The sequence below is a fragment of the Sinohyriopsis cumingii genome, chromosome 2 (genome assembly GCF_028554795.1).
Source record: "Sinohyriopsis cumingii isolate HCF-2022 chromosome 2, ASM2855479v2, whole genome shotgun sequence".
NCBI lineage: Eukaryota > Metazoa > Mollusca > Bivalvia > Unionida > Unionidae > Sinohyriopsis > Sinohyriopsis cumingii.
This window is the reverse complement of record NC_142962.1, coordinates 35,453,480-35,466,975: the sequence shown is the minus strand read 5'-3', so window position 1 is coordinate 35,466,975 and position 13,496 is coordinate 35,453,480. Positions and strand designations below refer to the sequence as shown.

General features: G+C 32.4%; 1 protein-coding gene across 5 annotated transcripts in view; it reads right to left on the bottom strand.

Moving 5' to 3' along the window:
• LOC149804621 (uncharacterized) overlaps positions 1 to 13,496 on the bottom strand; it is an 81,280-nt gene that overhangs the window by 5,578 nt on the left and 62,206 nt on the right. For 2 of the 5 annotated variants that reach the window (XM_089942491.1, XM_089942520.1), the window contains 3 exons: positions 12,015 to 12,053; positions 8,627 to 8,704; positions 6,561 to 6,578 (listed from right to left, as the gene is read on the bottom strand). In XM_089942491.1, coding sequence (XP_089798617.1) covers positions 6,561 to 6,578; positions 8,627 to 8,704; positions 12,015 to 12,053 — 135 coding nt within the window. Of the gene's footprint in view, positions 1 to 6,560; positions 6,579 to 8,626; positions 8,705 to 10,711; positions 10,760 to 12,014; positions 12,054 to 13,496 lie in introns of all 5 variants that reach the window. The other 3 variants (XM_089942508.1, XM_089942499.1, XM_089942513.1) reach the window with 3 other exon arrangements.

Here is a 13,496-nt window from a genome sequence, read left to right as displayed (position 1 = left end):
TGCAAGATGTTATTGATGGTGGTCAATTTCATGGAAAATTGAGTAACGAAATGAAAGCTGATTGACCAAAAAAAAAGGATGAGGAAACAAAATTATGAGGGGAAGATCTATAATCAGTAATTTTGTAGAAGTCTGACACAAGCAAGCCACTCCAGCTGTTTGTTTCTATTTTCCAATGCCCCCTCCCTTTTTTAATTCAATTATTACAAGAATTTTAAAACAGTTTTACTCCAAGGTGTTCATATTCAAGTGATGACATATTACTGGAGCATATATAATATATACAACATTGTTAAAGGCAGTAGACTGCTGTGAAGTGCATGAAAACAAGTGACAATACACAAACATTTCCACAATGAATCTGGTTGAAAGCATGCCAATAAAAGTATGAGGGAAAATAAAATGTCATCTGATATTCATGCTTTTCTAAAATAAGTAATTTTTCAAATGAAATTAGAGGTATCACAATGAAATGAGTAATTTACTGAAAGGGTGAAAGTAAATGCTTAAATGCATCAAAATTGAGGACTCTGTGATGTAGCTAATTTGCGTCATCCTCTGTGGCTAATGCAATTCTATTCTACAATTGATTTCTTGCACATATAATTTTATGGTTTGGTTTCAAACAATTCCAAAGGGGGAAGAAAAGTACATATGCCTTCATTGCTTCACATACAAATATTCATATCTGAGATTATGAACAGAAAACTGATGTTTTAGTTAAGCAAAGGATTGTCTACTTTTAGTAATTGTTGACATACATGATGGAAGATTGGCATTTATACACTTCTGGAAGCTCTTGGATTTGAGTTGGGAATACCATACAGACTTGCTTATCAGTCAAGTCAAATTGCACATAGATTAGGTTCTGTGCTGTATGTTCTACCGACTACTCTTAACAAAGTGCACAGGACCAGATATGCTGGTGCATTATGCGACAACAGATCTGGGTCTGTACAGTTTGCAGTTGGGCTCATATTATAAGTGAGTACACTGGTATATGTTAAGTATTTTCAACTCTGACAAATGTTTATTTACAAAGCAAAATTGATCCTAAAAATTTAACTATTATTTTAAATATTGAAACAAAAGAATGGACTGCTTTTAAGCAGGTCTTCCTAGAAGCTCAAAAAATGCTGGGTAAATATACTAAACATTTTACATTTTGTAAATCTTGTACATTTTTTCAGGTGGGAAATTAAATATCACCTTTCCTTGGTTTTGTGCTTGCTGAACAAGATAGATCTAAAAGCGAGTTTCCTATCTCCGGTATTATATTTTACATGTCTCTGCTAATATGTTAACTCCTTCAATATACTCAGAGCACAGCAATTAGATAGCAAGGTTTGAATGATGATATACATTTGTTTGGTTTTGGACAAGTGATAACCTATGCAAACAAGCGTAAGATAAACTAGGGTTTATTGTATATCAAGGTGCACTAAACAAGATTACAATGTATATGGTGCCAACACGAGATTCAACAACTCCCATTTAAATCTCCCATTTAAAATGTATTTAAGTGTTCATGAAAAAATGCTGAAAACTCAAGTGTCAATTATCTTATAATAAATTAATATTTCCATAGAGCACAATTTCTTTGTATTGTAAGTTATATGCCATCAAATAAACTGAAAAAATAAATCTTAATACATTTGATGGCAAGCATGTTGCCACGAGACAGAATCTCAACACATTTCATTACAAACATGCTGCTACTACACAAGTGATACAAAGGGTCTCGCTAACTGCTCACCAAATTCATGTCTATCTCCTTGCATATATAACGCACAGATTGCTTTAAGCACATGCAAGTTCAATTGCTGTAAAGCAACCTGAAATTTGTTTCATGCAAACCAAAACCGTAAAGCCCTCCTCCTATATAAAAATAAGAAATAAATGTTCCCTGCACTCTATGCCTTTCATTACATTCTGTTCTTTTGCAAATTATTTTCTTCGGAAACAGCGTTATCTACAGATTCAATGATAATTCTGAGTACAAATACAGTGAACAAGGATTAGAGAGGACAAAAAGTAATATACAAATACACAGCTACCAGCAGATGCATTAATTCTTGACCACATTGATACCCGAGGTTGGCCACTTCTTCCCCCAACAAATTATATTAATTTTAGGGAGATCTATATTTTCTTGATACTAAACATTTGCACTGAGGCCATTAAAATACTGCAATTTATGGATTTATCAAATTGATGATGAAAATATAGTTCATTTATTTAACAAATATCACCAAATGTATACTTGTGTTTTTAATTAAAACTGCAATGTCTGCATTTTCATTAATTTGTCTATTTCGCTCACTGGTTAAAAAATAAACAAGTTTCAAGCTGGTTTATTCCTTTTAATTTTTTGCATAAAAGCTTCCTTTCATATTATTCCCACTTGGATTAAAATAGTGAACATTTCTTGAAGGAAAATTCCATGCAGATTATACATTTATTTAATAGAGTTCTGAAATAACATTTTGTTTTAAAAGATTTTAAGAAATCTAATAGATCTAATGATTCTAATGTATGAGGCAAGGAAAACTGAATTACCAGTAAATCAAGGCCCACAATGCTACTACATATGCAAAAGTTGTATTATATATCCATGTATTATCACAACATAGTACGCTGGTCATCTAAGAGGGATTAGGCAAGCATGTTCTTGACTTACTGTCAGTGCAAAGATGATCACACTCAAACATTAGCAAACAATCAAATTTCAACCTTTGAAAATGATACAAATCCATTAATATATTTAAGATTTTAAAGCACAGATAGAACATTTCATGAAATCTGAATTAAAGATTATAAAAATAAAAGTTTAAATATGTACATGTTGTATATACCAAGAACATATGATACATTCACCCAATGTTAATAGTCCTCCCTTTTCGGCATTGGTAGAGGATGGTTGGCTTAACTACTGGGAAAATAGGAATAAAATGTCTGTATTCTATTTAGTATGTATGCATACAATAGACATTAAAAGACATTGACCGACTCACAGCTGGTAGTACTTTGCATGCAACAACAGTTTCATTAATTTTTAATGTTCAAAATAAATAGGAAGAAGTATTACTGAAATTCAGAAGTAAAAATTACTATTTTGTACAGAACAACCAATCCTGAAAGACCACTGCTATGAGACCACTCATCTTAAGAGACCAATTTCTCAATGCAAATTTCCCAATTATAAGAGGGTTATTTGAAAAGTTCTGAATATTTTAACATTTTTGTTTCTTTAAACCTGTCAATAAATGTAATGCCAATCAACTGACAAAATAACATTCTATAAAATAATCTACAGCTACATGTGCAATATACAGATGCATGTGCCTGATGTAATAGGTAAATGACAGTGACCTAAAAACACTGGACAATGAGCAACAAGCATACTGTAAAATCTGTACTCTTAATAGTGTAGTTACTCGCTGACTGCTATCAAGGTAGGCTTGGATGAAGTATATGGATGTACTTCTTCATAACCATCAATTCTGAGTTGGTTTCATCATTTTAAAGATTGCTGCAAATCCATGATGACCTACATCCTAAAAGACCAAAGTCTGCAAATGGTGAGTGGGAAGAGGCCGCTGTGAAGGGATCTGCTTGATACACTGTGAAATGATATTTCCATTATCATGGGCATTAATCTGTCAGCTGTTTTTAGAAGTGCAGTGTTCCAGTGCATAAACAATATATCAAAACATGAATACAAAATGGCACTGAAGAACTGAATAATTAGACTGTGTACAGATATGCATAAATACCCACCATAGTGTTATAACCCCTCTTCAGCGACTATGATTTTTTGACAGAGGTTGACTGAAAGATTAATCTTGAAGCCATTGTGGGAGATGGCACATATCCCAAATATTCTATACGTGATATGACAGAAGTGCAAATAATTTGTTTAGATTTAGAACAATTTTGTTTTCTTTCTTTTCCTTCGAGGAAGATACAAAAACCATACAACAGAATTTATGTTTACCAAACAAAACAACAACCCACATTAAAAAAGATAACATGAACTATAGGATATCTGACAGGTTTCAGACTTGGGAAAGAGGAGGGAGAGATATGGCCATATGGGATGCATTTACAATTTGGAATCATTATGAAAGAGGACTGATTAAATATTTGCATCTTTGCGCAATGGACTAGGACATAGCAAAAGGCTCCACAGTTCTTTTCCACTTTACCTAAAATATTTTGTTTTAAACTTTTAATTCTTCAACTTCAAATGATCTGCTAAAATTGAGATAAAGACTAGAAATGATGTGGATCTTTTTCATGAATTTATATGCTCAGCAGATATTAAGATACAATTTATCAACTCTCTATTATTTGCACTAACTCCACACAAAAAAACCCAAACAATCCATGGTCTATATTTACACTGAAGCCAACTGTTTTTCACTGAGATAATCATTCTGTTCTCCATTTAAAAATTGTGCATTCATGAAATAAATGAAACATATACAAATTATTGGCTGCTATAATATAAGTAAGATTAAACTTCTCAATTCTGCATCTCTTGTGCATTGGACTGGGTTCTCATGTATTTGTTGCAATTAAAAACTAATTTGGAAACACATCATCTCAAGCTTAATTAGAAGGTTTTGGTTTGGTCTTGGATTGGTCAACTTTACATGTATATAAATGTACATACTCTGTTTTAAATAATTTTATCAATTAAATATTTCTGTTCAACTGGATTTACCCAAGGCTCATTTTTTAGAATGCTAAGTCGTTTAGAACATGTGAACTACTTTTGAAACATGGATACATTTACATGGTAAAAATTACATACCTCACTGAAATCTAACAATCTTTTTTCTTTAGAAAAGGTAAATATCAGCTATAAATCTGATACCCTTTTCCACCTTTTGCAAGATATTCAGAAATAAAGTTGTTATTTGTAATTATTTCATTATTCCATGGAGTCTTTCCTGGATCAATTTACTATTATATAAAGAATCAGAAATGCACTATATACACTGTAATATATAAAGAGAGGATAGGCAGCCCTGTCTTATGCCAAGTGCATTGGAAAAAAGCTGAAATGTCTTTTTTTTATGTGAAGCTTTTGGCAACTAAGGAAAAGATACAAACTGAATTATGAAATTTGAAACAAATTAAGAAAATCCATTTCTTTTATACAAAAAGCAATAATCTACACAATCAAAGCTTTTTCTGAATCATCCAGTGAAAGAAGACCCAGGGAATAAGAATTCTCTGCTGGTTCAATAATATCCAAGAAAATTCTAATAGTTTTTCAGTTTGTCATTACACCAGTTTCACTGTCATGAATGAATCTGATGAGAAGTTTTGCTGGCAATACTGTACATCCATATTCATATAGTTTATCGGCCTCCATTTAGAAGGATCAGCTAAATCTTGTCCTATTGAGATTTCAGAGATATTAAAAAAAGAGTTTGCAAATGAGAGGAAGTATGCCTTTCTGAAAACTAAAAGTGAATGCTTCAATAAAATATTTTCTTTCAAACATCTTATCAAGCTTGCAAGTCATAAAAAAGGCCATGGAGTTTTATTGTTTGGAATACTGTTTAATACTATTTTATACTCTTCAATCAATAGTGAACCATCACAAGCTTGTTTTTCCATTTATTTTCATAAAGTAAGCTGGACAATATAAGAGGAAAAAGTTAGGGAATTTTTTGCCAGGTCGTCATACTTTCAAGTGCTTTGTCTTACATGGGAATGAATACAGTTACATGTGAATATACAGTGCATTATCAGATACCACAAATACTAGTGTTGCATCTAACAACTGTTTAAAGCACCATACTGTTAAAATTTCTGTCTTTGTTTTGAATCAGCAGTAGTCAGTTCCTGCAAGGTGAAATCAGATTTTACAGTTAATGATTTCAACATGACTAGAGTTATCTTCTATTTGAAGCCTTCCATTATTTATGGCTAAAATGGACATTTACTAAATGGATATTTTGTCTCTTACATCTGCTAATATTTCAGATAACAATTATGTCTTGAAGCTTTTTCCTCAAAATCTAAATCTCTGAACATTAGTTACGATTGCTTGCATTTTGAATAGGTAATTCTTCACATTTCACTATTTAACAATAGTTTACATTTCCCTGCATTATGACAAAATAAACATGAAAAATTCTAATCCAAAACAAAAGTCGTGACTAAAAATCAACATGGACCAGATCATTCACGATTTGAAACACTGGTGTGTATTTTTTTGTAAGCAAGGGACTTGTGCCAAAATAGTATGTAAACAAGAATTTTACTTAGACACCCAAATTGAGCATCCAGACAAGAATGGGCTCAACAAAAATCACAAAAAAAAAAAAAAACAAAGAATAAAAGTTTTCTAAAAGTATGAATAAAGCTGCAAACATAAAAGATAACTCCAGTCTCAGCTCAAAAACTAGCTAAGAGTCTTTATAAACCTGTCAAAAGCATAGACTGATACACTAGTATATATGGTAATTTGTGATCCAATGGGAGGCATTCTTGTCAAAAGGACACCACAATAAACATTGATACAGTGTTAGCATACTCACCATTATACCTAATTGGGCCTACATTAATAAAGTAGTAGTAAAATATTTATAATAGCACTCGGATCAATATCTCAGTATCAAACAAAATTATATGGTCAATACAGGTTTCACTATTACCACCATGCTTAAATTTTAACATGATTCTGATTCAAATTTATGGATAGAAATTGAACAAAGTAAAATTTTTGTTACCCGTGTCAGTTTAATATTCATATATAATGTTACAGAGGCAAAAAATATTAAAAATTTTATTAAAAAAATTAATATATAAATTTTCAATTATTATAAGAGATGCAAGCTTCCCCCTCATTTTCTTTGTTTTGGATATCTATGCAACTGCAATATCCATAAATATTTTCTATATTCTGGCAGCCAATTAATTTTATTAAACAGTGTCTGAGTTAGTTTAATCTGCTAGAAGACACTTTGGAATTTCATCCTGAACTATTAACCGTTTTTCCAAGGAGGTCCACATATCTAGTCTGACATTTGAAACTGATGGCAACTTCTTTAGTAAATACACATTAGTCCTATACCTGAATCAAATTTATCAAATATGAATAAGTAATAAAATCTAACTTGTAACTTTTGTAAAAATAGTATTCTGTATATGGTATGTTTCTTGACCGTACAATGTTGGGCATTTCTGCAAACTTAAGGTTTCTGTCTCCAATGTTAAAGCAAAACACATACTGAATTCGACCGATTGATGAAAATAAAATACAGCAATGCTTACCATTTGAAAAGAGGCAATAGTCACCAGAATATTTTGTTAAAAATAACATTAATTTTGGACACTGGGGATACCACCCCCGTGTTTTCCTGACTCGTGTTATGTCAGCCTATTCTGGACACAGCTTTGAAAAGATGTAATGTTCATCCATCGAGCTACAGAAATCAAATACATTATTTTGGATTGTTTCTGTCAGAAGTTCAGTTGAGTAATTAGGTCAGGTTTATAGCTAGTTTTACAAAATTCAACGTAAAAATGCCAATAAATGGCAAGAGATATTAAGCAAACTAAACCGATCTTGTAAAAAAGTTAGTTCAACATTTTATAAAAAAATAAGCTATTATGGAAGAGAAACATGAATGAATAGGATGCGTTTGTCTTGATGATGGGGACAAATTTCTTAAGAATTTAGAAACAGACTAGACGCTGGGGAATTTCTTGAGAATTTATGTTCTAGTGGCAAGCTGACACGTTGGATAGCAGATGATTCTGTATGTGTGGGACAACTTCTTGCAAAATTGGAAACTTGGATTAAAATGCAGTATTGTTTCAAGGTATACATTTCCATCTTTTATATAATGTATTTATTTGTATGATTCTAAAAGATACATAGTAAATTGGATTTTCTGGGTTACCGGTTCAAGAAGATCATGGAGTGGGTCTTCATGAAGACATTTAGAAATCACATTTTCATATGCATTTCGAGTCAAAATGCGGGATATTTTTGCACACTTTATGAATATCACTTTCCTTAATTTAAGTTGATCATTCTTAATACAAAATAGATTTTTGAACAAAAATAACATGTGATTCAATGTTTACAGAAATGACGTATTGTTGCGCAGAATTACCCGACGTACAGAATTAGCCGACATGGTGGTATAGATAAGTTAATGGATGACTTATCAATGGTGCATTCAAAAGGATTTAAAAATGAACAGTTTTTCTTTATTTGTCAAAGCTTTTTTCATGAGTTGGAAATTCAAATTCACCATTTTTAGACTTCAACTAATCTAGGGAAAATTGCTTCAAGGTCTAAATAAGAAAACCAATATTCTGTGACTGTAATTAATCTGACTATATTTCTGATCATAAGATGTCTGACAATCAAGTAGTCTTCTTGTTTAATGTGTGTAATGTCATCAAATTATGTGTGTAATGTCATCAAATTACATGTAATGTCATCAAATTATACTGTGATCAGGTCCTAATATGTCATTACTTTTTCAATTAAAACAAATAAAATACAGGTAAAAAATTTCAAGTTTTCTAAAGCTATCCTCTGAATCCAAATACAACAACTTAATTATGGTGACCTCATTTAAAAACTTACCAGTTTTTGACTAAGAGCTTTATTATTACTAATTTCTTTCTCAAGTTGCTTTTCCTTCTCCTCCAGTTTAGCTTTCATCTGTAAGAGGTTAGGAGTTAGTGATAAAAGCCACATCATTAGTAGAAAACACTAGTCACATTGTTACATCCACAAAGGTTTCAAGAGGTTTAGCTGAACGTCATGTTCCATAAAAAATGTAACATTTTGTCACTGCAAAAACAGAAAGTTGGCTATTTTTAGCCAAGCAAACCACCTCTTGTCAAAACTGAACTCCCCCAGATAAAAAATCCTGGGTCTGCCCCAGCAATGAAACACTAAAAACTACTCAATACTGACCCAACAAGGATGAAAGTCACCATGAACAAAAACATACAATGTTTGTCCCACACTCACAACATTTAATACGGGTTAGATTGGATATTCTTTTACAGATTATGAAATAAGAGGTAACAGACAGCAACACATTATATGTTTGTATTCCTCTTAACTTTAACAATTTCTCAAGTTATTTTATTTCAGCTCAACACTTTTTCTCTCATAAAGGTACATGTAAATAATTGGATAAACCATTCTTGTTTAAATATGATCTGATGATGAAATATACTGGGGCAAGGGAACTAGCCCGCTGTTATTGCACTACTTTAATTTTTCTGGCACTAGTCTCCAGTCCAAGGATATTATTCCTCCAATCAGTAACTGGAAACTATAAAAAAAAACATCCACCCAGTCTAATACCTTAGTCCACTTCTTACTATCAGAATATCATCCTCCTTTGAATTGGACCAAGACTGGAAGACATTACAGTTGGGGGAAGAAGGGAATGAGGCAATTATCTCACATAATAAAATTTATGACAAAAACCTAACATACGTCCAGATTGTAAAAGATCTGAACAATTCTAAATGGTAATAACCAAGAAAGAGTCCCAGAACATGAAGCTAGCCACTCAAAAAAACAAGCTGGCCATGCCTTCTATGTTGAATCCACAACATATCTACATTTTAAATTGAAAGAGGATTGGATGAAGTTGTACTGAAAGGAAAATAAAGTAAAAATTCTTTAACAATGAGTTTAATCAATGATGAATGTACAAACAGATGTATACACATATAGACAGGCTGTCACACAAGCATGCACACATGCACATGCGCACACATACACAATGTGATTCCTACGTCAAGCTTCCCACCTTGCTTAACAATGGGGAAGTACTTTAAAGGTTCAGTAGGACTTTTAGTCAAAGGTAAACATTAAACACTATTAGATTGTGAACTGAAAACTGCAAAGTCTGAGTGCAGTGCAATGAGCTAAACAAACATGTAAAACTAAAAGCACACACTGAGGTAGATACTGTATGACCTTCCCCATAAGACAAGCTGTATATGTAATAAAACTCTCTTGTCCATGGCACTTTACTGAAAGGGGACTTTACTCTAGAAAGACTAATCACATCATGATGAAAACATATGCACATGTATGTCATGATCAGGATGTACCATATATACTCACTTGTAAGTCAGACAAACAGCAAACAACAAAGATCCTTATGTGCCATGGCATAATGCACCTGCAGATCGGAATCTGTGTTGTTTGTTCTGCTGATTACTCTTAACAGATTGCACAGATCCAGATCTGCTGATGCATTATGCGATGGCAGATCTGGGTCTGTGCAGTTTGCAGTTGGACTCATAAGCAAGTATGTATGGTGTGTAAGGTTTATTCACACTACATGAAAACTGTGAGGAGGTTTGCATAAAGATTTGCCACATCAACTGCATCTACATTTTAAACTTTACATACACCCATTAAAAGCCTTGAGATGCAAGAATATGTAAATCTATTCATTTTGGTCAACCTTGCTATAAAGTATAAAATAAGATATTGATAAAGACAGATGAACAGACAGAAGATAAACCCTGTTTGCCCCTATCTCATACAAAAGCTTAAATTCTATTCCAATGATCAATTTTGCAGAGGCTGAGATCTGTCAGTGCTTCTCTAAAATAAAGTCTTGCCTTCAGCGGAAGGTACATACAGAATCGCTCATCAAACAGAAAAGATAATCATTCAATACTACAATAGTACCTTTTCAGATACATCTGTCTCTGTATTCACTGACTGATTTGAAGTTTCCTGGATCACAATAGAATTTCAGTTCAACTTATTATCTCGTATAATAAAATTTACGGCAAAAACCTACAGAACATCCAGGATGCAAAAATTTGTGTCTGTGAAGCTGAAACATGCTGAAACTTATTTATAGCAAACTTGCATTTAAGAAATTCTCAAGCAAAGTGAAGTACTATCAAGACTAAATGAAGAAATCTTTTAATATTTTAACCGTTTGTAGTTTTTAATGAAATCTGAAATGTAAACACCCATAATCCTATATTTCTAACATAATTATGAAGTGATTGCATGTTCATAACAAGGTCATTTGTATGGCAGCCTGCATATTACCAATTATTAAGTCAGTACTTTAGATTTTAAATGAAACTAAGACTAAAATATTTCTTCCATGCAAGACGTAATATTCTAACATATCTTAGAAATATTAAATACATGCGTAAAGGTAACAAAGAAGGAACTGATGAAAAACAACTTGGGCATTATTAACAAAGTTTGTGAAATAAAATAAAGTTACGTTTTTCACTAAAAGACTTTGGGTGTGATCTTACTTTTAAACTGATTATTGAATATTGAGTAAGGTCTTAATGTTTATTTTTGTTCTCAATTAATGTCGGAGAAAGATACATCAAGAAATGCAATATATCTTTGGTTAGCAATGTTTACATGGTAATGTTGGTGTTTTAACACCAGCACAAGATGGCCAGTATAAATGGTGGAGGAAGAACCTGAGAAAACCACAGTAAGAACCAACTAACCCCCAGGAAGCTACTGGCAAGACTTCTCACATGTTTATATCATCTTTTAACAGAAAATATACTGGAAACGTTTATACAGAAATTCCACCAGTATGAAGTAACACAAGTTTTTAAGCTCCAAAAACTAAAGTGAAACAAGGGTTGCGCAGAACTTGCCATCTCATGTTTTTCAAAGTCATGGGAAGTTACAAAAACTCTTGATATGGAGTTGATGCCACCAAATATGAAGGATGACATATTTGCTGTCACACATTTATCTTCAAAAAGGACAAGAAAAAAGAACATGCATGAAAATAAACTAAATGGAGCCTATAGGTGTATAATGTAAAATTATTCTATAAAAGATATTTAAAAATACTGCAGGATGGGAATGACAATTTAAGCTATTTAACAAAAATTATCAAAGGTTTGAAATTTTAATCTGACAAGCAACTACGTCTTTACATCAACAAGCCAATTACAAACTTTATCTATATTTAAGTATTGAATCAAATAATACTTACAACAGCAATTTCAGTATTAGAACCAGCTGGTAAGGAACCCTAAAAGTAAAAAGCATTTCATTGACTTCTGGTCAAATGTAGTCCCCTCTCATTACTCCAACTCAATATTTGAAACAGGATTGGTTCAGCTATTAGATAAGTTAGAATATTTTTTTTTACAAGCATTAGCCTTATCACATAAAATTCTAGATTGTGATGCAATTCCTTTGTCAGCTTGAGTCAGTGCAAAATCAACTACCATTAACATTTCGAGCATATACATAGTAAATCACCAGTGTGATTCATCTGTATCAATGGTATATGACCAACATTTTAATTCCATGAAATTCTAACATACAAGTTTATGTAACATGGAAACATATTTCAGCAAAGTCCTCCTAGCCTAATTGAATTACCTCAACAAAGTCCTCCTAGGCTAATTGAATTACCTCAGTGAGGTCCTCCTAGCCTAATTGAATTACCTCAACAAAGTCTTCTTAGGCTAATTGAATTACCTCAATGAAGTCCTCCTAGGCTAACTGAATTACCTCAGTTTGTATTATCAATATCAGGTTGATAACATAACCAAAATCATTTAATTACTAAATGACTGTGTTTTGACAACATATGGAAGGATAACATATTACCTCCTGTTCCATTTAAAGCAACGATGAAATTACTATCTTACACTGTTGTAAGCATGACTATCCTTTTTATGTGAACTCATCAAGGGACATAACAAGCATTACAAGCATTTGGATATACAGCAGTTCAAATGAACATGATTTGGTTATAATGAATCTACACATTAAAAAAAGAGCAAATTTAATGCATTTGTCCCCCACCTACTGTGGCAAGGTCACCAAAAGTACACAATGAAATCTGGCTGTGACCATTTTAACAGGGCTGTAGAGTTAATGGGCATATGCTGGCAGTAACTAGTTTCATGTCTGTCTGAAAGAGCGTTAGAGGAAATGGGCAGTAAAGATGAAAACAATTCATCGATAATCTAAATTCCGAAGATAAAATATTGACTGTGACATATGAAATACCGTCAAATAAACATAAGCATATATTGCCATAATCATCAAACAGCTTTTAATCAGAAACAAAAGCAAACACAATATATAAACCTGTGACCTTAACATTGAAGATATTACCTTAAATGTGAATGCAACACAACTTCTAGTGATGATATACAAGCGTACAAAACTTTTTCATTCATCTACCTTACATAGTTAAAACATCATTACATGGAAGGGAAAATGCTACAAAAATCTAAAATGTTGGCCTTGACCCTGAACAGGGGAAGCCCAATGTGGCACAGAACAAAAATAACAAGCTTCAAGATGGAAAAAAATACATTTCTCACTCATGACCATAACCTTGAAGATACAACCTCCAATGTGGTCAACAACATACTGTCTGATGAGAGTGTTTCAATATAAAAGGGCTCTAAAGTTATAGAGGCACAAGAAAGTGACGGAAAACTTACATATTGAC